Here is a 25,554-nt window from a genome sequence, read left to right as displayed (position 1 = left end):
ACTTAATACCATAAGCATGGGACTGGAAAGAAGAAATGCTCTTCCCCTCGGAAAAAAACTCTGATATTTATAGCACCCTGAGGATAGAAGTGGGTATGGCTCACTGTCCACTTTGTCTTAGCCAAAAGGCTGAGAAGTGCCGAGTTCACTCTTAATGTTATATAGATGCTAGTCACTTCAATTATATAGGAAGAAACATACTCCGTGATACAGGATAAATGGTTATTATATCTCATTTTCATTCCTAAAGGCAGAATTTTACATATACCTTTGCTTAAAAAATTCCATTACAGTTGAACATTTAGAAAATGATACTTGTCTCACGCCTGTAGTCCCAGCATTTTGGGAGGCTGAGGCGGGCGGATCACGAGGTCAGGAGATCGAGACCATCCTGGCTAACACAGTGAAACCCCGTCTCTACTAAAAATACAAAAAATTAGCTGACAGAGCGAGACTCCGTCTCAAAAAAAAAAAAAAAAAAGAAAATGATACTTGTCCCTGTGTACATTGATTTAAGGTGGCACATGGTATTTTGCTTGACAACATATCAAAGTGATTAAAAGTGCCCCCTCTGGAATCAGTCCTGGGTTTTTGTTGCTCTCTATCTCTTCTAGTTTTTGGGCAAAATTTTCAACCTCTTAAAGTTGTATTTTCCCTATCTATAAGATATGGGCATCTTAACATCAGTCTTACAGGACATCTACCCAATGGAATAATACTTGTAAATAAAGTACTGAGGATGGTGCCACACATTTACTCAATGCTTAATAAGTGGTAGCTGCTATTGTTACTATCATGCTCATTGAAACTGAGCAGTTATGATGATAAAGTTATACTAATGTAACCTTATTAAAACTGGGAGCTTAGGGAATTTTTTTTTTTTTTTTTTTTTGAGATAGTATCTCACTCTGTGGCCCAGGCTGGAGTGCCAGTGGCATGATCACAGCTCACTGCAGCCTCCACCTCCCTGGGCTCAGGTGATTCTCCCATCTTGGCCTCCTGAGTATCTGGGACTACAGGCATGTGCCACCACCCCCAGCTAAGTTTTATATTTTTTGTAGAGAAGGGGTTTCACCACGTTGTCTGGGCTGGTCTCAAACTCCTGGGCTCGAGCCATCCTCCTGCCTTGTCCTCCCAAAGTGTTAGGATTATAGGTGTGAGCCACCGACCCTAGCTCAGAAATGTTCTTATAACTAAACAGGGTTTAGAAAATTAAGGCATTTGACTGTATATTAAGGTATTGTAACTTTGAGTGTGGAAAATGAAGGTATTTGAGATAAGGCTTTTGTTATTGTTCTGACCTAACACTTTTTTTCTCCAAAAACTGTATAATGAGAATCTCAGTATTAATATTTGCAAATTATTTTTGGGAAAAGAGCTGTCTGTGGAAAGAACTAATTTTTTTTTGTTTTTAAATTTTGACTTTGAAATTCTCTTTTCAGTGTCATCAAACATGATTGAACGATCTGTGGTGGAAGCAGCAGTCCAGGAATGCAGTCAGTCTGTTGATGAAACTATGTATGTGGGTACAGTTAACTTTTTTCCTCCTTCGAGGTGTTATTGAGCACTTATTTTTAATTATTGTCTTGGAAAATTATTAGTGATCAACGTTTCCACAGTGATTACTGTTGTTATTTCTGTGTGTCTTTTTAAATAATGGCTTTCTTTGCAAACCTCATTATTAAATGACTCATCTTTACTGGTTTTTCCTAGGATTTGAGGTTATAGTGTTGCTTGTACCATTTATTACTAACTTTTGCTGCCTACCCAACCGGTTGATCTGACTTTTTATTCTGTATGCTACAAATGAGTTGAATTGAAATGAATATTCAGAAGTATAATTTACTTTGCTCCTAGGAAAGTACCATGTCCAGAGAAGTTCAGCAACTTTACCTGGTCACATGGTGAATGGCAAATGAGGGTAGGACCTCAGTTTTGTGACTCCACTATGTCATGTTTTTAGGTTTAAGAATTTATATGGCAGTAATTCTTCTGGGTTTTATTTCTCTGAATATCCCTCTTTCCTCTTGATATGATACTTCTATACAAATTGATGGCATTTAACTGGAAGGAAAACACTGGGGAAAATGGGCTGAGAGACAGTTTTAACATTGCCACTTCTTTCCTATTTGGGGCAATGGAGATGACTGAAAGGAGTCATCTTTATTTTAGTCAGAAGTTATAATCTTCTCCCTGACAGAACTTATAACTGCTAAAAAAAAATAGAGAAATTGAGGATTTTTAATTTTACCCTTGCAAACTCATTTAAAATACTATAGTGTGACCAGATGCAGTAGCTTATGCCTGTAATCCCAGCACTTTGGGAGGCCAAGGTGGCTGGATCACTTGAGGTCAGGAGTTCAAGACCAGCCTGGCCAACATGGTGAAACCCCATCTCTACTAAAAATACAAAAATTAGCCGGGCGGTAGTGGGGCGCACCTGTAATCCCAGCTACTTGGGAGGCTGAGACAGGAGAATTGCTTGAGCCTGCGAGGTGGTGGTTACAGTGAGCTGAGATCATACCACTGCACTCTAGTCTGGGCGACAGAGTGAGACTCTGTCTCAAAAAAAATACATAAAATAAATACTGGAGTATAATGAATGTTCCTAAAGCCATCAATAGAAATTCAAAATGATTGTACTAAAGTTTGATTATTATCCTAAAATAGATGTTACTCGTTGTTTACCCTAAAGTTACCTGTTATTTATTTATTTACTTATTTTTCCCCACACCAATCTGCATTCACTTAATTCTTCTGTTTATACATTCTCTTGCTCCCAGATTTGGAGGCAGAACGTAATATGAGCTCAACAGTCCTGCACAGAGCCATGTACTATGTCCCATCAGTTTTCCTTTTCCCAACCCCTATTCCACCCCCACTCAGTAAAGCCCCTTGTCCAGGTGTTGCTCTTGGGGGTAAGAAAGCAGAAAAGCAGGCTGGGCGCAGTGGCTCATGCCTGTAATCCCAGCACTTTGGGAGGCCGAGGTGGGCAGATCACCTGAGGTCAGGAGTTCGAGACCAGCCTGGCCAACATACAGCGAAACCCCGTCTCTACTAAAAAATACAAAAATTAGCTGGGCATGGTGGTGCATGCCTGTAGTCCCAGCTATTTGGGAAGCTGAGGCAGGAGGATTGCTTGAACCCGGGAGGCGGAGGTTGCAGTGAGCCAAGATCGTGCCACTCTGCTCCAGCCTGGACAACAGAATGAGATTTGTCTCTCAAAAATAAATAAATAAATAAATAAAAATAAAATAAAATAAAGAATGGGTAGAGATTCCAGTGAGTGATGGGAGCCTCTTTCCAAGGCACAAGGGGCCACCTTCTCAACATGGCCACTGCTTTGTTCAGATTTGGGCAGTGTGCTGGCCAGGAGCTGGGGGCTGCAGTACCTCCATCTGACTGAGGAGGCAAGCATTGTGAGGGTGCTGCTGCAGGTCCACAGTCATCATTGAGGCCAGGAGCTGCCACACTCCTGAAGAATGCATGGGGCTTTGTGGGATGCTGAGTTGGTTCTGCACAGCAAGGGCCACACTGTCACGTTTCTTGAACACCATTTCGTAAGGGCCTTCCCCAAACATTGTGGCATATATCACACAGCCCAGGGACCAGACATCAGTCTGTTCATCAGTGACACAGTGACTGCTCAGGGAAGAGCTCTAGGGCTCAGTAGGAGATGGTGCACTGCTGGGTCGCCTAGTCCGGCAGGGTCAGGGCCTGGTGGGAGCCCTTCATGTGAGGCATGCTTGATTCATGGCATCCAAGTGTATTAAAACTGGCTGCCCCTCATCTCCAAGCAAGATAGTGGTGGGCTTCAGGTCCCTGTGGGCCTAACCCTTGGCATGAATGGCCTCAAGCCGCTGTAGATACCCAGCAGGAGCTGAAGGATTTGATCCTAAGTCAGGAAGTTGCCATCGTCCTTCGGCCTTTCTCTCCATTCCACAGTATATCTCTCTTAAAGAACGGAAGCAGCAGCTGGGCCTCATGCTTAGCACCCTACTCCCTCAGACAGTAAGCCGTGAGGTAAAGGATGTTGGGGTGATTGAAGAGGTGATGCATGTTCGCTTCTTGGCTGGGCCTCCTCCCAGTCCTGCTGCTCGTGACACAGGATTCGCTTCAGGGCGTAGAAGTGTCCATCCTGTAACCCCTCCACTAGGTCCACATGGCTGAACCCACTCTCCCCCAGGTTCTGGATGAAGAAATAGCTATTGTCAATGATGACATTTCCCTAAGAGCAGGCACACAGTGCATGGCCCATGATGTCTCAGTCATCCTCCTCAAGGACTGTCTGAGGCTGCCAAAGGGCTCGTCCAGGATGAGTGGGCTTTTCCAGGCAATGCACTAAGCGCTCAGGGATCATGATTCTCATCTAGAGTAAACAGGTCCTGGTGATGCCAGTTCAGCAAGGGTGGGGTCAGGTGCCTTAAAGCCTCAGGGCACATAGCAACGACCAGGCTGCTTCCTCCAACCCCAGCCCACCTTTGGGCAGCTCCTGCTCCCACACCTGTCAGGCCTCAAAGGCAGGGCACAGGGTAGTTTCAGAGGAGGTGCGTGGCTCAGGCCCATCTCTGGCCTCAGTGCGCAGTGCCTGGGTCGGCCAGCCCGTACTCCTCACTGACCTGGCTCGGCTATTTCTGTCAGGCTGTTTATATGTTATAGCCAGCCTACATGGAGGTCCAGTGGGGACTGAACGGTAAAGGATTTTTGTACCTTCAATTGTCAGAGAGTCATTATATCATACCACAATAGATGAAGAGATGGCATGAGAAGTTCAATAACTTACTCAGACTGATCCACCAGAAAATAGTGGAGCAGTGTCTGGAGTCTAGGTTTTCCTCAAGTTCAGTGATTCTCAGCCAGTCTATACTTGTTACCTCTAGGGTAGCATGAATCTTTTTTGATAATTTTCAATTTGGGAGATAAACATGTAATTTTAGGAAAGATTTTTAGGTTGGGATATTTATACAATAGTGGTGTGGAAATTTTTAACTTCTTTTAAACATGGTTATATTATTAAAAGTATCTGAAATTAAATAATTTTTTTTGGTTTTCCATCTCTAACACTATATATATATTGTATAAGTCCGAAAGATATGGCCAGAATTGGGGGGGGAGGGGTGCTCTTTTTCCATTGTATAACTTTTCCTGGGACACTTCTGCATAACATTTTAGATTTGGCAGGGCACGGTGGTTCAGGCCTGTAATCTCAGCACTTTGGGAGGCCAAGGCAGGCAGATCATGAGGTCAGGAGTTTGAGACCAGCCTGGCCAACATAGTGAAAACCCGTCTCTACTAAAAATACAAAAATTAGCTGGGCGTGGTGGTGGGTGCCTGTAATCCCAGCTACTTGGGAGGCTGAGGCAGGAGAATCACTTGAACCCAGGAGGCAGAGGTTGCAGTGAGCTGAGATCGTGCCACTGCACTCCAGCCTGGGCAACAGAACTAGACTCCATCTCAGACAAACAACAAACAAAAAACATTTTAGGTTTTTAAAATTGTTGGGGTTGGGCATGGTGGCTCATGCCTGTAATCCCAGCAGTTTGGGAGGCTGAGGCAGGCGGATCACTTGAGGTCAGGAGTTTGAGACCAGCCTGGCCAATATGGCAAAACCCTCTCTCTACTAAAAATACAAAAATTAGCTGGGTGTGGTGGCACATGCCTGTAATCCCAGCTACTTGAGAGGCGGGAGAATCGCTTGAGGCTGGGAGGAAGAGGTTGCAGTGAGCCAAGATCACACCCCAGCCTGGGCATCAGAGTGAGACTGTCTCAAAAAACAAAACAAAAACAAAAAAAATAAAAATTGTTGGAACTTAATCATATCCTTTAATAATACTGTAGCTCATGGCCGGGCGCAGTGGCTCATGCCTGTAATCCCTGCACTTTGGGAGGCTGAGGTGGGTGGATCACCTGAGGTTGGGAGTTAGTGACCAGCCTGACCAACATAAAGAAACCCCGTCTTTGTTAAAAATACAAAATTAGCTGGGCGTGGTGGTGCATGCCTGTAATCCCAGCTACTCGGGAGGCTGAGGCAGGAGAATCTCTTGAACCCTGGAGGCGGAGGTTGTGGTGAGCCACGATTGAGCCATTGCACTCCAGCCTGGGCAACAAGAGCGAAACTCTGTCTCAAAAAAAAAAAAAAAAAAATACTGTAGCTCATAAGAGTAGTACATATAGGGAGAGATTTCTTTAAGATGTGACTATTGTTTATATAATTCTTCTTTTTCAATAGATGAAATTCTTAACTGGAAATTAACTTGATTAATTTTTTTCTTGAGAGTTTTGGCAATGCTTTCTTGTCCCTTAAGATGAAAATGCACAAGCTAAACATTTTACACCCATGGTATTTTTGACACTATAAGAAATTATGGGCTGGGCATGGTGGCTCACATCTGTAATCCCAGTACTTTGGGAGGCCGAGGTGAGTGGATTTCCTGAGGTCGGGAGTTTGAGATCAGCCTGACCAACACGGAGAAACCCCATCTCTACTAAAAATACAAAATTAACTGGACGTGGTGGTGCATGCCTGTGATCCCAGCTACTTGGGAGGCTGAGGCAGGAGAATCGCTTGAACCCAGGAGGCGGAGCTTGCAGTAAGCTGATATCCCGCCATCGCACTCTAGCCTGGGCAACAATAGCGAAACTCTGTCTTAAAAAAGAAAAAGAAAAAGAAAAAGAAATTGTTTGCCTGGCCTGAGAAAATGTGAAAAGTGTGTTATTACAAAGACTTATAATGCAAGTTAGCATGTTCACCTAGAGTACTTATGTTTTAGTAAATCAGGTCTGTATTTTGTGGGATGTTTTTCAGAGAGCACGTTTTCAATATCATAGGAGCATTTGATATTCCACGCTTTGTGTACAATTCAGAAAGAAAAAAGTTTCTTCCGTAAGTATGTCATCCACTGATTTTAAATTAATTTCAAATGTACTTTTTTTTCCAGAAGGTATAGTCTCTTGCTTCACTTTTGGCTCACCTTTGTGTATTATGATAGTCAAAAATAGGCATTCTCTTTTTCTAGTCTGTTAATGACCAACCACCCTGCACCAAATTTATTTGGAACAGCAAGAGATAAAGCAGAGATGTTTCGTGAGCGATATACCATTTTGCACCAGGTAAGTTTGGTAGGGCGCGGAGGGGAGGATACTGGGTAAACTGAGAGAAAAGGAGACTTTTTCAGTTTAGGGAAATCTCAGGGATATTTAAAGAATGGAATTTTGTGGTCCAAAGTTGGTCATTCAATAAACTGTTATTAAGATTTCTGTGATTGAGACCATGTAGAATATACAGAGATGAAAAAGCTATTTTCTCCTTAACAACAATGATGATGGTAAAAATAGTAGTTACCATTTAATACATGATATGCCAGGTAGCACTTAACATACATTATTTACCTCATTTAGTCCTCATAATACTAATAATGTGTAAATGCTTTTATTATCCCCATTTTATGGATGAGGAAACTGAGGCTTAAAGAAGTTTAGTAATTTGCCCATAGATCGCATATAGTAAGACAGGATTTTAATCCAGCCTGACTCTAAAGCCCAACCATTGCCTACTATACTTTACTACTTTCAAGTAGCTTACAGTCTATGAAGTTATAGACATTTGTGCAATACATAAAGTAGAATTTTATACGTGCTATAAAAGAGATACAAACAATGTATTCAATAGAAAAATCAGGAAAGGCTTCTAGGAAATGATGGCATTTGGCATGGACCTAGATTGCCTTAATCTTGTGGAAATGGGAAAAAGGTGGTGATTGTGAAGAAAGGTATAGCAAAAAATGGACTCTGTGCAGGAAATGATGAGAAAATCAGGAGTAGCATGGGATCAGTTTGGAAAGGCAAGTGGGAGCCAAATTGTAGGAGCACTTTGGATGCCACCCTTGGGAGTTGGAACTGTTCTCCTTGTGTGAGGTGCTTTGGAATACCAGAGAAACTCAGTCGCAGCCAGGTTTTTTGAGTGCTTCCTCCACCAGCAGATATGGGGATGACTTAGAGTGTGAGAGAAGTCTTCTAGGAGTCTGTGGGATTAGTCTTGGCATAAATGATAGCCTGGATGAAGGAAGTGGCAAGGGGTGTAGAATGAGGGCATCACACTCAAGCAGCAGAAACTATAACACATGGTGACTGTCTGGATGTGAAGGAGAAGGGAGGGGGTGAAGAATCAGAGATGAGTAAGGCCTAGAGTCTGAGAGAGTAGAATATAGAATAATACATTAAACAGGAAAAAGAGAATGTTTGTAGAAGGTGATAGCAGGTTCTGTTTTAAGCATTTGAGTTAAGATTGCCAGGAGAGTATCAAGTGAAGTGTACATCTGGAGCTATGGAAAGAGAGTTGGTAGCAAGAGAGAGATTTGGGAGCATCTGCATAGAGTAAAAAATGGAACTGCAAGGATGAGACCTTGGGAGAAAGAGAAGTGATAAAAAGATAAGAGGGAGGCTAGGCGCAGTGGCTCACGCCTGTAATCCCAGCGCTTTGGGAGGCCGAGGCGGGTGGATCACCTGAGGTCGGGATTTCGAGACCAGCCTGACCAACATGGAGAAACCCTGTCTCTACTAAAAATACAAAAGTAGCCAGGCATGGTGGCACATGCTTGTAATCCCAGCTACTTGGGAGGCTGAGGCAGGAGAATCGCTTGAACGTGGGAGGCGGAGGTTATGGTGAGCCAAGATGGCGCCATTGCACTCCAGCCTGGGCAACAAGAGCGAAACTCCGTCTCAAAAAAAAAAAAAAAGAGGGGAGAGGATAGAACTTGGGGGCCAGGCGAGGATGGTGTTATATGGCAGAAGCACAAGGAGGCTTCAAGGAGGAGCAGATGGTCAGTGGTAGGTTAAATAAAGGTTGAGAAGAATGATCTTGAGGAACCAGCATCCTCTGCTGCTTCCATTGCTGACATAGTGTTGCTAGGTTAATCTGCCCGAAGTATAGCTCTGACCACCTCATGGGTTTTGCACAGAAGTCTTTCAAGGAAATTCACCGCCTATTGAATTAAATGCAGATTATCCTTAATATGTAAGATCTTCTCTCACACATAATTGGCCTAATCTCTACTTTTCCTGTAGTCATAATCTGGGCTGGAGCCAAAACTGAAATATGGAATTATTGTTTCTGTTTCTTTCACTACTTCTGTGACTTTGTTTATCCTGTTGACTGCTCTTCCCTCTTACCTCCACTGTTGAAACCATCCTATTTTGGAAGGCTTTTCTCAGATTCCTCCTTTCTGGAACCCGTCTTGATCTTCAGTTGGATGCAATCTTTTTCTTTTTTATTTATTTTATTTTTGATATAGAGTCTTGCTCTGTCGCCTAGGCTAGAGTGCAGTGCCTAGGCTAGAGTGCAAACTTGGCTCACTGTAACCTCTGCCTCCTGGGTTCAAGTGATTCTTCTTCCTAAGACTCCCAAGTAGCTGGGATTATAGGCACATACCACCACACCCAGTTAACTTTTTTATTTTAGTAGAGACGGGGTTTCACCATGTTGGCCAGGCTGGTCTCAAACTCCTGACCTCAAGTGATCTGCCCACCTCAGCCTCCCAAAGTGCTGGGATTACAGGCATGAGCCACCATGCCCAGCTGAATCTCTTTGTGCTTGAACCCAGTAGTACGTCTTTTTTTTTTTTTTTTTTTTTTTGAGGCAGAGTCTTACTCTGTTGCCCAGGGTTGAGTGCAGTGGCGCAATCCCGGCTCACTGCAACTTCTGCCTCCTGGGTTCAAGCGATTCTCCTGCCTCAGCCTCCCGAGTAGCTGGGACTACAGGCATGTGCCAAAGCGCCCGGCTAATTTTTTGTATTTTTAGTAGAGACGGGTTTCACTGTGTTAGCCAGGATGGTGTCCATCTCCTGACCTCGTGATCCACCCGCCTCGGCCTCCCAAAGTGTTAGGATCACAAGCGTGACTGTGCCCAGCTCAGTAGTACGTCTTTTATGTCACTGACTGGACTTGGCCCTGCCTTGCATTTGAGGTGCTTATCCCTGTGATCAGACTGTGGATTCGTTGTTTATCTCCTGTGCCACATTTGGCACTGTCCTTTATACAGAGAAGGTGCTCAGTAAGCACCACATTTCTTTTTTCTTAAGTATGTTTTGAAGTCTACTCTGTTATGGTGGGTGTGCCACTTATCCCTTCTGAGCCTCGTTTATTCATCTGTGAAATAAACAGGTTGAAATTCAGTCCATCCATATTTTCATTGCAATTATCTTCCAGAAAATGAATCTGATGTTATCATTATCCTACTTCAAAATTTTTGTTTCTCATTGTCTGTAGCACAAACTTCTTGGCTGGGCATACAAAGTTTGTATTGTCAGGGCTTTTTGAGTTGGAGGTTACAGAAACTCAAATAGATTAAAACTGAAAAAGGAATATATTGGCTTAGCTTGTATTATGAAGTCTAGAAGTCCACCAGTTTCAAGCCTGGCTGGATTCAGGTGCTCACACAATATCAGGAGGCATCTGTCTCTTTCCATGTCCCAGCTCTTTTAAAAAATTGATTTTAGTTTCAAATAGGTTCTCCCTATAAAGTGACAAAGATCTCCACTAGTAGCCTTAGCAACTCTTGGAAAGAGAGTTCCTCTTTTCTAATAGCTCTAGCAAAAGTCTTGAATCTGTCTCTTTTGAGCCTACCTTGAAGCACTTGCTCATCCTTGAACCAATCACTGGCCAAAGGATGGAGTACTTTCATTTTCTAGGCCTTGAATTCCTATCTATAGAAGAGGGAAGGGGTATCAATCCTACCTAAACTATATGGACTGAGAGTTGGGGAGGGAAGTATCTCCACATGGATCTTATTAATCTCTGGCCTTGTCTCATGTTCTACCTTGTGCACCGCATAATTCAACTGTATTAAACTTTGCGTAGCTTACTAAATACTCTAACTCTTATAATTTCTCTGCCTGAAATGTCTTTTTTTTTTTTTTTTTTTTTTTTTGAGACAGTTTTGCTCTTGTTGCCCAGGCTGGAGTGCAGTGGCACGATCTCGGCTCACTGCAACCTCTGCCTCCTGGATTCAAGCAATTCTCCTGCCTCAGCCTCCTGAGTAGCTGGGATTACAGGCACCTGCCACCACACCCAGCTAATTTTTGTATTTTTGGTAGAGACGTGGTTTCACTATGTTGGCCAGGCTGGTCTCGAACTCCTGACCTCAGGTGATCCGCCCTCCTCGACCTCCCAAAGTGCTGGGATTACAGGTGTGAGCCACTGCGCCTGGCCCTGAAATGTCTTATCTCAGACTCCTTTTGTTTCTTACTACCCAAATCTTATTTATCATCTGGGCTGTTGTTCAGTGGCCCCTTTGGCCTGGGGTACAGTCAGCCCTCACAGAACTTTGTTGTGTGGTGGCACTTCTCTTTCACTGGCCCCAGTGCTCTCAGGGTGACACTTGGTTGTTCTTCATATCCTCAGCCTACAATGTGCTGCTGCCATACACACAATAGACCTTTAAAATTTTTACGTTTTTTTTTTTTAATTTTAAAACTTACATTACTAGATATTTGTATGTTAAATTATGTGGGTTTTCAAATTTGTGGAGAATAAGTAATAGTGACATTAGTTTAAGGACAGTGTTTCATCAGGGCACTATTTTAATGAATCTTATATTTAAATGTCTGTTTCAGGAATTCATGTGAATCTTTCTTTTTTATAGAGGACTCACAGGCATGAATTATTTACTCCTCCGGTGATAGGTTCTCACCCTGATGAAAGCGGAAGCAAATTCCAGGTTAGAACAGTATCCTAGTTATGTAGGGGGTATAAGTGTATAAGTTTAATATTTGTTGGTTAATTCTAATTCATTGAATTTTAAATGAAAATAAACTATTGGTAACTGTTTAGCTAACTGGATGGGCTGCATGCCCACTTTTGATACAGTCCATTCCTAGAGTCCTGTGTCCCACAAATCTCTAACAGAAGCTACTGCTTCCTTTGAGAAGGCCCTGATACGATGCTAGCCCCAGATACACTCTGGCCTCCAAGGTAGATTCCTAGCTCATTTGGATACTACACTGGCTTTCTGATAACTTTTCAACATTTCTTTTCTTGCCCTCACTCATCCCTTAGTGACCATAACACTAAGGAACTCAAATGCTGGTTCCTTGCCCAACTCATCCCTCAGTGACCACCACACACAGTTATTGAACTAGAATGTGTTATATTGGTTGAAGTGAAAACTTAAGGTACTAAGGAAACAACATTTATAGAATGAATAAGAGAACACAAATGGGTCCCACAACCTGGCCAACATAGCAAGACCTCATCTTTATAAACAATAAAAAACATTAGCCAGGCGTGATGTTGTGCACCTGTGGTCCCAGCTACTGGAGAGGCTGAGGTGGGAGGATTACTTGAGCTTGGGAGGTTGAGGCTACAGTGAGCTGAGATCATGCCACTGTACTCCAGCCTGGGTGACAGTGTAAGGACCCCTCTCAAACAAACAAACAAAACTTTTATTAGAGTATAAATTAGATTTTAGAAATTGACATTACTTATATTTCCCTACCAAAGATCATCTATATGTTTTCTATATTAGGTTTTCTCTGGCAACTGAGATGCCCACAGCCCAGGAGCCTTTTCCCTTTTCTCCTCTTTGACAAAGTAATTTTAAGGCTTAACTAAATAATTATTCTTTTCAAACTGTCTTAATTCTGTATCTGTGATGGCACATTCCCTACTTAAATTACATTTATCTACCTGTATGATAATATCCTTTTACCAATTGTAAAAATGATGTGCTAAAAAATACTGTTATTTTTACTTCTCCTGTGTTGTTTTAGGTTCTTTTTTTTTTTTTCTTTTGATAGAGACATGGGGTCTTGTCATGTTGCCCAGGCTGGTCTTGAACTCCTGGCCTCAAGTGATCCTCCTGCCCCAGCCTCCTGAGTAGCTGGGACAATAGGTGTGCACCACTACACTTAGCTAGGTTCTTTTGCCTTCCCTTCCCCCTTCCCCCTTCTCCCTTCCGTTTCCTTTCCTTTCCTTTCTTTCTGGCAGAGTCTCGCTCTGTCACCCAGGCTGTAGTTCAGTAGTGCGATCTTGGCTCACTGCAACCTCCGCTTCCCAGGTTCAAGCAATTCTGCCTCAGCCTCTTGAGTAGCTGGGACATACGTGCACACCACCATGCCCAACTAATTTTTTTGTATTTTTAGTAGAGATGGGGTTTTGCCATGTTGGCCAGGCTGGTCTTGAACTCCTGACCTCAAGTGATCCGCCCGCCTCAGCCTCCCAAAGTGCTGGGATTACAGGCATGAACCACCACACCCAGTCCTAGGTTCATATTTTTTAAGAGTAACTCCAGTATTAAATGTTAATGTGATTATTATGGAATGATGGGATTATATAAGTTTTTATTTTTTTCTTGTCTATATTTTAAATTTTTTTCTATAGTAAACATGAATTATTTGTAATAAGAAAACGTAAAGATAAAAGAAGCTCCACTTGGTAATTTCTATAAATATGAAAACTTATATATCCTTTTATCTAGCAATTGTGTTTCTAGAATGTGTAGAACTTTATTCAACAGTTATTATCTGTAGCTGGATGCAGTGGCTAGTGCCTGTAATCTTGGTGACTCAGGGGGCTGAGGTGGAAGGATCACTTGAGCCCAGTTTAAGGCTGCAGTGAGGAATGAGAGTGCCACTGCACTCCAGCCTGGGCAATGTGAAACCCCATCTCAAAAAAAAAAAAAAAAAGTTTCTATCTGTGTAGTGAGCCAAGAAAGTTGCACAGAAATATTAAACATTGTTTTTATTAGTAGAAAACTGGGAACAACTTAAATGTCCTTTAATAGGAGTTTGGTGAAATAAATGGTCATATGTATAATATAGATACCTCTATTCTTTAAACAGAAGGAAATCTATATGTAGAAAAATGGAAAGATGTCTCAGATAATATTAACTTCAATTAGTTAAGTTGCAGAATAGTACATATACTATGATTTCATCTTTGTAAATAAACTGTATAGGTGTGTGTTATAAATTATATATGTATGTATTTACATATATTTAGGATTACATATAGAAAAAGATGGAAAGGATGGTTTTTTGTTTTTTTTTTTTTTTTGAGACAGAGTCTTGCTCTGTCACCCAGGCTGGAATGCAAGGTGATCTCGGCTTACTGCAAGCTCCGCCTCCCGGGTTCACACCATTCTCCTCCCTCAGCCTCCTGAGTAGCTGGGACTACAGGCGCCTGCCACCATGCCTGGTTAATTTTTTTGTATTTTTAGTAGAGACGGGATTTCACCATGGTCTCAATCTTCTGACCTCGTGATCCGCCTGCCTCGGCCTCCCAAAGTGCTGGGATTACAGGCGTGAGCCACTGCACCTGGCCGCAAAGGATTTTTTACAATAGTGTCCCAATTTTTACTACCTTAAACTTTCTGATTAGAAAAAAAGATCAGATTGAGAATGTAAATAATAACGAGAGCCTTTTAAAATACTAAGTAAAATTGGAATATATATTTTTAAATAGCTTGCTAGTTTTCAAAAGGTACTGTTCAAAGAAAATAAAATTGATATTCTTTTCTATATTTAAAAAATAAATGTACTTATCATTATTCAGAATGATATGGTGTGAGGATTCAGTCATTGGTAAGAGCCTGAGTCGATGTGGTGTTTCTTTAGGCATCATACACTTGATCTCACAGCTTTTTTGTAGGACAAAATTAAACATCCTAAGTTTAATTTTACAACTTTATTTCCATTTTATTTGATTTTCTACTGTAAAGTAGCTATAAATGCTGAAATGTGTACCTCAAATATATTTATAAGAAGTTTTGTTTCTTGAAAGAATATATTTACAGTCTTTAAAATTTATTTTGTTTTATTTTAGCTTAAAACAATAGAAACCTTATTGGGTAGTACAACCAAAATCGGAGATGTGATTGTTCTTGGAATGATAACGCAGTTAAAAGAGGTAACTTAATAAGCATCAAACTTTTATTTTTGGCCTTGGATTGATGAAATGTCGGTTACATAGAACATTTTTGTAGTGGGCACCGGAATGTATTCTTTATTGAAAACTCGCCTCACCAACAGAAAAATATTGGAATAGTGGTAATACGAGGAAATAGTATCATCATGTCAGAAGCCTTGGAACAAGGATAAATAATGGCTGTTGGCTGGGCGTGGTGGCTCACGCCTGTAATCCTAGCCACTTTGGGAGGCCGAGGCGGGCAGATCACCTGAGGCCGGGAGTTCAAGACCAGCCTGACCAACATGGAGAAACCCTGTCTCTACTAAAAATACAAAATTAGCCAGGCGTGGTGGCACATGCCTGTAATCCCAGCTACTCAGGAGGCTGAGGCAGAAGAATTGCTTGAACTTGGGAGGTGGAGGTTGTAGTGAGCTGAGATGGTGCCATTGCACTGTAGCCTGGGCAACAAGAGCGAAACTTTGTCTCAAAAATAAATAAATAAATAAAATAATAATGGCTGTTCAGCAGAGAAACCCATTTTCTTTCTCCATAGGGCCTGTTTTACAATGATGTAAAAATTAGGTCATGTACATTTTCATATTAGACTTTTTGTTAAATAAACTTTTGTAATAGTGAAAAAAAAAAAAAAAACAGAAAAAACAAAAACCTTTTCTCAGTCGCCAAGTGTCTTTTTCATCTGTGTTTGGTTTCCTGAGAAGACATCAGGACAGAGTGTCTTGTGCAGGAGCCCAGTTTGCATAGCCTGAAATTAGGCCCCTAGTGACCTCTGGATAAACGGAGAGTACTGGGTTTCTGAATAAGCAAGCTGCAGAGTATGTCCTGGTCCCTTGGACATGCTGTTGGCTGTCTTAGAAGGTATCTGGGGAGACCCTCCTTACGGCAGACATCAAATGTCCCTCTTGCCATTTCTTATCTGTAGGAGTCATTCTCCATTGTACCTGTGAGGAGTCAGAATCTCAGTTAAGTGATTAGTCTGGGGTTATCAGACTAGTAAATGGAAGAGCCTGGACTAGAAATAATAGCTGATTTTTAAAATCCACTTTCTCCCTACTATATTCTGTTGTCAAACTTGTAGTTTAATTTTTTGTCACAGTTTTCATTGTTACATAAATGTGGATTTATTTATTTTCATTTTTTTAGGGAAAATTTTTTCTGGAAGATCCTACTGGAACAGTACAACTAGACCTTAGTAAAGCTATATCCTTCACTTGTCTGTATTTTTTAAAATCTGCATTACGTGAATTGGGGAAATTGATTATATATCCTTCTAGAATTTACCTATTTGGGTTCTCAATGTAACTTCTCTGTTGCTGGTGTAGGAACGTAGAGATATAATCCTAAACAGAGACAGAACAACTTTAATTTTCTCTTATCTGGAGAATCTAGACGAATCACTGACGAAATTTATATCATGGTAAGAATGATCCACCCTGTCAGTATTACCAAGAATTAAACATGAGGACATTTAAAACTAAAAATTTTTAAGCTGTTTCTAAGCTGTGGTCTATTCACAGTTTCAAATGGGAAGTCTTTAAATTTATTATTTAGAAGCCTTGTTGGACTCAAAATGTATGTTGATTTTATTACTGCCTCAAGAATTGAATTATTTTCCTCAACTGTTGTGTACCAGTTCCATAGTGGTCTATACACAGAGGCATGCTTTGTCTTAGCAGAAGGTAAGTCAGTATACTTTGTTACTGTCCTTCTCATTCTCCAGTAAAACTTTCTGCTTTGGGTAAAATATGTTAACATGATATAATTTGGGATACCATTAATTAGAAGAACATATTTTTGGCAAAATAACTCTTAGACTGTTAATGGGCTAATAGAAATCTTTTTGGGGTGATGAAAATGTTCTGAAATTAGATAGTAGTAATGGCTACACAACTTGTGAATATACTAAAAATCACCGAATTACACACCCTTTTTTTTTTTTCTTTTTTTATTTTGGAGACAGAATCTCACTCTGTCACCTAGGCTGGAGTGCAGTGGCGCGATCTCGGCTCACTGCAACCTCCGCCTCCCGGGTTCAAGTGATTCTCATGCTTCAGCCTTCCGAGTAGCTGAGATTATAGGCGCATGCCACCATGCCTAGCTAATTTTTTGTATTTTAGTAGAGACGGGGTTTCACCATGTTGCCCAGGCTGGTTTCAAACTCCTGAGCTCAGGCAATCCACCCGCCTCGGCCTCCCAAAGTGTTGGGATTACAGGCGTGAGCCACCATGCCCGGCCTGAATTATATACTTTTTTTTTTCTTTTGAGATGGAGTCTCACTCTGTCACCCAGGCTGGAGTGCAATGGCACGATCTCGGCTCACTGCAAGCTCTGCCTCCCGGGGTCACACCATTCTCCTGCCTCAGCCTCCCTAGTAGCTGGGACTATAGGCGCCTGCCACTACACCTGGCTAATTTTTTTTTATTTTTGTATTTTTAGTAGAGACGGGGTTTCACTGTGTTAGCCAGGATGGTCTCGATCTCCTGACCTTGTGATCCGCCCGCCTCAGCCTCCCAAAGTGCTGGGATTACAGGCATGAGCCACCGCACCTGGCCCTGAATTATATACTTTTAAAGGGTGAATTGTATAGTATGTGAACGATACCTCAATAAAGTTGAAAAAAACACTTAATTTTATATAGGGCCATAAAATGAAACATTTCCTAATCTGTATCAACACGTACTGCCAAACTGAAAAGTGAAAAGTTCTGAATCTATTTCTATTCAATGAATTTTATAAGTTGAGACCCTCTGTGGATCTAAAGTTGTTCACTGTGGTTCATTGAGGTTGGCAACCTCTGTAATTAGTTCACAGGGCATGAGACTAGCCTGGCATTATTGCTTTGTTGTAACATAATTTTGTCCTTTCAAACACAGAGGATTAGACAAATGAAAGTGACGTTACCTTTTTTCAGGTTGGTTTGAAGATCAAGTGTTTCATGTCAATGCCTTTGGATTTCCACCCACTGAGCCCTCTAGTACTACTAGGTAATAAAATGTTTGGTTTATACTCTATGGGAATTTGGTAATACTGGCAGGAGTGAATGTAGGTTAGTACATCATATCTCAGTTACTACAAGGTGTCAGGCTTTGTGTCAAAATGGAAAAAGCAATGGAAAATGAGAATTAGAAGACTGGGTTTTATATGTAATGTGAAAACTAGCAGATTGGCCAAAAATTAGTTGCAATACCGTCTTTGTACTTCGGCTTTAACTGGGAAAGATTTCCAGTCTGTTGTATTTATCGCTGGGGTTGATGAGAACTTCAAGTGAGATAAGACAGCTAGGATAACACTTAGAAGAATATAATTCCATGTTAATATAAAATTCTCATTTTTATATTCTAATGAATGAAAGTTATGTGAGGTAGCTCATAGCTCCTTAATATAAGTGAAAGCATCATAATATTAAAGCTATTCCAAAATGGCCTTCTCTTAGAGGAGCTGAGCTCCCTGTCACTTGAATTATTTGGGCAGAGCCTGAATGATAGTATAAAAATTGTACTTGGTGGCGCATGGGTTGAAAGTAGTTTATAGACCTTTCTTTTCTTCTCCCCACTTTGAGGTGTTTAAAAACATTTCGAGTTAGTTTCCAGTGTATAAAAACTAGAAGATTTCTCATAAAGGCCTAGGTTTTGGAGTTCTCTTAACAGGAGGATCTGGCAATACAGAGCCTGAATTCTCACACAGCAAAAACTAAACTGCAGTGGTTGCCCACTTTGGGCAGGGCATGTATTACGTGTGCCCTAGTTAGTGTCAGTGGACTGCTGCTTTGCTATTTAGTGTTATCTTCCTGGAGCCTGTAAGCATTTGAGTTTGCCACCTCTGGGGGAATTAAAGTAGTTGCCTTCTAACCATGAGATTCTGTATAATGGTGATGATTTCAAAAGGAAGCGTAAAGATTAAGATTTTAGTTTTACCAGGAGGCAGAGGTTGCAGTGAGCCAAGATCGCACCACTGTACTCCAGCCTGGCAACAGAGCGAGACTCCGTCTCAACAACAACAACAAGGATTTTAGTTTTAGTATGCGTGTATAAATTCAAGGTGCAAAGGCAACATTTTCTGGCTGGGAGTTTACTGGCAGGGCGGCCTGTGCAGAGCATCTACTCTTGCTGTTGAAGTAACTGAGGGAAAGGTGCTGATCTTGCTAAGGAGAACACAAGCCCTAATCAAGCCAAGCTCACCTCTATTTGAGTGCTTTTGGTGCAGTTTGTGGCTTTTTCCAATATGGTAAGTTTCCTTTGGAATATATTTAGAGCAAAATTGCCATTGTCATGGTATTTTTGTTTTGTACAAGCTTCAAAATTACTACTTTGGAATGAGACGTATAGTTGAGTTGGCTGGCTGTGAGTTTACCATTTGTTTCTCTTTAGCCAAGAGATCATTATTATAATGTTTCAAATAATTTTCCACTTAAATTATACCATTTTCTCTAAATCCAACTGCTTAGTATATGCTTAGTAAACCAAAGGATTGGTATGAGGTGTAATAAAGTACATTAAAATAAAATGATCATTTTATTCTTGTTAGGATTATAAATTTTCTCTAAAATGCCTTCAAAATATAAAATTCAGGGGGCTAAATCTGGTGGTAGTCAATCAATTCAACAACTAATATTTTAGTGAGTATGTTTTATGTGTAAAATACTGTTTTACAAATAAGTGCAAATAGGTCTACAGCATGGTCCTATCCTAAAGAGATTTACACTGACTCAATACCCTCCCTACCATTGTGTAGTTAATGCAAATAATTTTTTTTTTAAACGGAAGATGTGAATAAGGCTTTTCTGAAGTTTAATTTCTCAATATTTAGCTTAATAGGTGTTTCTGTGATGCTCTGATTTATGTTTGGGTATATGCTTAACTGAAATCATCATACAATTATGTCTACTTACTGCATTCCTCTAGCAACTATAAAATTATTACTGTACCTTTGAAAATGCCAGTTGGTCCACTTGGTGGGAACAATAACAATATCAGTTACCATATCTAAGGGCTCACACCGTACTAAGCACTGTGCCCTATGGGCTTTCTACATTATCACTTGTATTCCTTCTAGTAACCCTGTGCACTAGATATCAGTTTAGTTTTTTTTGCATTTGAAGAGTTAGGTTAAGAAGTGTCGATTTGGGAGGCTGAGGTGGGTGGATCGCTTGAGCTGTGGAGTTCAGGACTAGCCTGGGCAACATGGTGAAACCCTGTCTCTATTAAAAATACAAAAATTAGCCAGGTGTGGTGGCATGCGCTTGTAGTCCCAGCTACTTGGGTGAGAGAATCACTTGAACTTTGGAGGCGGAGGTTGCAGTGAGCTGAGATCCTGCCACTGCACTCCACCCTGGGCAACACACTGAGACTTTGTCCCCCTACCCCCCAAAAAAGAAGGGTTGGGTAATTTGTCCACGGTCACAAACTTTTTTTTAAGACGGAGTTTTGCTCTTGTTGCCCAGGCTGGAGTGCAATGGCACCATCTTGGCTCACCACAACCTCTACTTCCCGGTTTCAAGTGATTCTCCTGCCTTAGCCTCCCAAGTAGCTGGGATTACAGGCATGTGCCCCCACACTCAGCTAATTTTGTATTTTTAGTAGAGACAGGGTTTCGCCATGTTGGTCAGGCTGGTCTTGAACTCCCGACCTCAGGTGATCCACCGGCCTCGGCCTCCCAGAGGGAGGCTGGGATTATAGGTGTGAGCCACTGCACCTGGCCCAAACTTTTTATTGTTAGAGATGTGCTTTGATACCAAGGTTTCCGACTCAAGCCAGTATGCTGCATTGGAAAAGTAGTTGAGTCTTTAAAAAAAGAAAAGTTTTTTCTTATTAATAATGTAGTTCATGATTGCAAAAAAAAAATTAGAAAATATATGAAGGTACACAAAAGGAAAGGAAAATCACCTGTAATTTTACTAAACAGAAAAAAACTGTTAACATTACTTTATATATGTATATACAGTTGTGTATTGCATAACAACGGGGATATGTCCTGAGAAATGTGTTGTTAGGTGATTATGTCACTGTGCAAACATCACAGTGTACTTAAACAAACCTAGATGATATAGCCCACTGTACACTAAGGCTGTATGGTACAGCCTGTTGCTTCTGTGCTACAAACCTGTATGACACGTTGCTGTATTGAATACTATAGGCAACTGTAACACAATGATAAGTATTTGTCTGTCTAGATACAGAAAAGATAAAGTAAAAATATGGTATAAAATATAAAATTGGTACACCTGTATGGAACACTTATGAATGGAACTTGCAGGGCTGGAAGTTGCTCTGGGTGAGTAGTGAGTGAATTTGAAGGCCTAGGACATTACTGTACACTACTGTAGGCTATTAACACTGTATACTTAGGCTACACTAAATTTGTTTAAAAAGAGTTTTCTTTCTTCAGTAAGAAATTAACCTTGCCTGGGCACAGTGGCTCACACCTATAATCAATCCTAGCACTTTGGGAGGCTGAAGGGAGTGTTGCTTAAGGCCAGGAGTTTGAGACCAGTCTAGACAACATAACAAAACCTCATCTCTACCAACAACAACAACAACAAAATTAGCTGGGTGTGGCAGTGTGTACCTGTAGTCCTAGCTATTTGGCAAGCTGAAGTGGCAGCATTGCTTGAGCCCAGGAGTTCAAGGCTGCTGTGAATTATCATTGTGCCACTATACTTCAGCCAGAGTGACAAAGGAAGACCCTGTCTTGAAATAAAAATTTTTTAATAAAATTAATTAACTTTAGTTACTATAACATTCTTTATAAGCTTTAAAAAATTTTAAATTTTTGACTCTTTTTGTAATAAACAGCTTAAAACACAAACACATTCTACAGCTGCACAAAAATTGTTTCTTTATATCCTGATTTTGTAAGCTTTTTTGTTTTATTGATTAATTGATTTACTGATACAACTGTACTCTCTTCTTCAGGCTGGAATGCAGTGATATGATTATAGCTCACTGCAACCTCAAATTCCTAGACATAAGTGTTCCTCCTGCCTCAGCTCCCCAAGTAGCTAAGACTGCTAATTAAAAAAAAAAAAAATTGTGTAGGGATTGGTGGGGGTCTCACTATGTTGCTCAGGCTGGTCTCGAACTCCTGGCCTCAAGCAATCCTCCCACCTCAGCCTCCCAAAGTACTGTGATTACAGGCATGAGCCACTGTGCCCAGCCACTGTTTTCCATCTTTATATTTTCTAAAAATCTTTTTTGTTAAAAACTAAAACAAATGTATTAATCTAGGCCTATACACAGAATCATCAGTATCACTGTTTTTCATCTCCACATCTTGTCTACTGGGAGGTCTTCAGGGGCAATAATTCATGGAGCTGCCATCTGTAGTAACAATGCGTTCTTCTTGAAGGACCTCCTGAAGGACCTGCCTGAGGCTGTTTTACAGTTAAAAAAAAAAGTAGAAGGACTATACTCTAAAATAATGATTAAAAGTACGGTAAATACATAAACTAGTAACATAGTCATTTATTATTGTTATCAAGTGTTACATATTGTACATTATTATATGTGCTGTACTTTCCTACAACTGGCAGCTCAGTAGGTTGTATACACCAGTGTCTCTACAGACACAGTAATGTGTGGCACTAGGACATTGTGACAGCTAAGATGTCAGTAGGCAATAAGAGCTTTTCAGTTCCATTATCATTCTGTGAAACCACTCATATATGCAGTCTGTCATTGCCAAAACGTTTTTATGCTGTTCATGACTGTCCATATATAGTAGATCCTCATTAATTTACAGATTTGTGCTACAATGTTTTTGTACCTCCTAAAGTCAGTACTAAAGGTGCTTTAGTGGTCATTTATGCTTAGCAGAACAGCAAAAAATTTTGAGTCACCTGGCATGCATGTTCCCAGCTGAAGTCGAACAAGGCCACACTGCCTTCTTGTTTCAGCCTCATTAAGAGATGACCAGAGGGGCTGGGCGCGGTGGCTCAGGCCTGTAATCCCAGTACTTTGGGAAGCCTAGGCAGGCGGATCACGAGGTCAGGAGATCGAGACCATCCTGGCTAACACGATGAAACCCTGTCTTTACTAAAAATACAAAAAATTAGCCGGGCGTGGTGGCAGGTGCCTGTAATCCCAGCTACTTGGGAGGCTGGGGCAGGAGAATGGCGTGAACCCGGGAGGCAGAGCTTGCAGTGAGCTGAGATCACGCCATTGCACTCCAGCCTGGGGGACAGAGCGAGACTCTGTCTCAAAAAAAAAAGAGATGACCAGAGGACAGAGACTGCAGGGAGCAGTACAGGGTAGTGCAAGAAGCTCTGGCCCTGGGGCCAGTTGTGTGTAGGGAGGGGGCATTTGAATCTCACCTCTGGCACCTGTTTTTGGAGCAACCTCAGATAAGTCACTTAACATTTCTGAACCAACTTTTCTCATTTGTAAAAATAGAATCTACCAGGATAAATTGGTTTTAGGACTTAAGACTATAATCAATCCATGTATATATAAGTACAAATTTTCCCAAGGAGCAGTGGTTCAGTGTTTGCCAATTCATTGTTTGTGGAGATTTTATAGAACATAACTATCACTAATAACAAGAATCAACTGGCTGGGCGTGGTGGCTCATGCCTGTAATCCCAGCACTTCGGAAGGCTGAGGAGGGTGAATCATTTGAGGTCAGGAGTTCAAGACCAGCCTAGCCAACATGGTGAAACCCCATCTCTACTAAAAATACAAAATTGGCTGGACGCGGTGGCACGTGCCTGTAATCCCAGCTACTCGGGAGGCTGAGGCAGGAGAATTGCTTGAACCCGGGAGATGAAGGTTGCAGTGAGCTGAGATCGCACTGCTGCACCACTGCACTCCAGCCTGGGAGACAGCATGAGACTCCGTGTAAAAAAAAAGGAATCAACCATAACAAGATATGTATGTGTATATCTGGAGAGTTTCTTTTTATGCATGAATGCACAGGTCTATATCTGTTCCCTTTTTTTGGCATTATAAATGGATACATACTGTACCTTGCTTTGTAACCTGTGTTTTTCATCTAATAATATGCTATCAACATTTTCTATTACTGTGAAATATTGTTTTATAGCATGATTCGTGACATTCAGGAAATATGTTTTGAGCACATACTGTATTGCCACTAGGTGGGGAGACAGACATGAAACAATCGCCCAATTACAATTGGCTGACTACAATTTTTTTTTTTTTTTTTTTGAGGCGAAATCTTGCTTTGTTGCCCAAGCTGGAGTGCAGTGGCATGATCTCGGCTTACTACAACCTCCATCTCCTAGGTTCAAGCGATTCTCCTGCCTCAGCCTCCCGAGTAGCTGGAATTATAGGTGCCTGCTGCCATGCCCGGCTAATTTTCACATTTTTAATAGAGATGGGGTGGATTTCACCATGTTGGTCAGGCTGGTTTTGAACTCCTGACCTCAAGCAATCCCCCCACCTCGGCCTCCCAAAGTGCTGGGATTATAGGTGTGAGCCACCCTGGCCTGATTACAAATTTGATAAGATCTGCAAAGGAGAAGTGCAGGTTCCTATGAGAGTGTATAATGGGAAAATCTAACCTCTTTTGGGATCCTCAGAGGAGGCCTATGGGGTATTTGCATTTAAGCTGGGAACTGCAGGATGTCAGTGTAGAGTGGGCAAGAGTGGTGGAGGCTGGGAGTGTGTAGATTACCCACTTTCCTACTGACCCTTGCTTGGTGAGCGTTGAATAAAACCAAGCTTTGAAGGAACCGTTGAATAATTTTTTCACAGTTCTTGGATATAGGCTAGTCTTTGTATATATCTTTAATTCCTTAGGATTAGCCATTCCAGAAGTGGAATTACTTGGGCAGATGGTTAGCACATATTTTGAGGTTTCTATTAGATATTGTTCAAATGGTGTACTCATTTCTTCTACTTTCAGTGACACAGGAAATTATTATTTTAATGTTTGCTTTAGTCAGTTTTTTTTTTTTTTTTTTTTTTTTGAGACAGAGTCTCACTGTCGCCCAGGTTGGAGTGCAGTGGCGCAATCTCGGCTCACTGCAGGCTCCGCCCCCCGGGGTTCACGCCATTCTCCTGTCTCAGCCTCCAGAGTAGCTGGGACTACAGGCGCCCGCCACCTCGCCCGGCTAATTTTTTGTATTTTTAGTAGAGACGGGGTTTCACTGTGTTAGCCAGGATGGTCTTGATCTCCTGACCTCGTGATCCGCCCGCCTCGGCCTCCCAAAGTGCTGGGATTACAGGCGTGAGCCACCGTGCCCGGCCGTTTAGTCAGTTTTAAGACACAGATATAGCCTATTATTTTATTTACTGCTTCCATATTGCTTGTCTTGTTTTAGAGTATTTAGGTAAACTTTGTACTTTTAAAGTGTTACAAAGAGTACCTTTTTACACTGGAAAATAACTTCATTAGATACAAAGAAGCTAAATGTATACAATTATTAGAAAAATATCTCTAGTGGTATATAGAAGATAATTATGTTATAATTATCTAGGGCATACTATGGAAATATTAATTTTTTTGGAGGTCCTTCTAATACATCTGTGAAGACTTCTGCAAAACTAAAACAGCTAGAAGAGGAGAATAAAGATGCTATGTTTGTGTTTTTATCTGATGTTTGGTTGGACCAGGTGGAAGTATTGGAAAAACTTCGCATAATGTTTGCTGGTAGGTCTTATTTTTTTTCTTCTTTCT

General features: G+C 41.2%; 1 protein-coding gene and 1 pseudogene across 3 annotated transcripts in view; one reads left to right on the top strand and one right to left on the bottom strand.

The window, feature by feature from the left end:
- The window catches only part of POLE2 (DNA polymerase epsilon 2, accessory subunit), a 43,895-nt gene that overhangs the window by 6,399 nt on the left and 11,942 nt on the right, over positions 1-25,554 (top strand). The window contains exons 3-11 of one of the 3 annotated variants that reach the window (XM_004055138.5): positions 1,443-1,518; positions 6,806-6,883; positions 7,017-7,110; positions 11,639-11,713; positions 14,818-14,901; positions 16,063-16,119; positions 16,550-16,598; positions 17,831-17,903; positions 25,355-25,527. In XM_004055138.5, coding sequence (XP_004055186.1) covers positions 1,443-1,518; positions 6,806-6,883; positions 7,017-7,110; positions 11,639-11,713; positions 14,818-14,901; positions 16,063-16,119; positions 16,550-16,598; positions 17,831-17,903; positions 25,355-25,527 — 759 coding nt within the window. The remainder of the gene's footprint in view (positions 1-1,442; positions 1,519-6,805; positions 6,884-7,016; positions 7,111-11,638; positions 11,714-14,817; positions 14,902-16,062; positions 16,120-16,549; positions 16,599-17,830; positions 17,904-25,354; positions 25,528-25,554) is intronic. The other 2 variants (XM_055361450.2, XM_055361449.1) reach the window with 2 other exon arrangements.
- Positions 3,348-4,258, bottom strand: LOC101131910 (serine/threonine-protein kinase 16-like; annotated as a pseudogene).

The sequence above is a fragment of the Gorilla gorilla genome, chromosome 15 (assembly GCF_029281585.2).
Source record: "Gorilla gorilla gorilla isolate KB3781 chromosome 15, NHGRI_mGorGor1-v2.1_pri, whole genome shotgun sequence".
Taxonomy (NCBI): Eukaryota; Metazoa; Chordata; class Mammalia; order Primates; family Hominidae; genus Gorilla; species Gorilla gorilla.
This window is presented reverse-complemented; position numbering and strand designations above follow the sequence as displayed.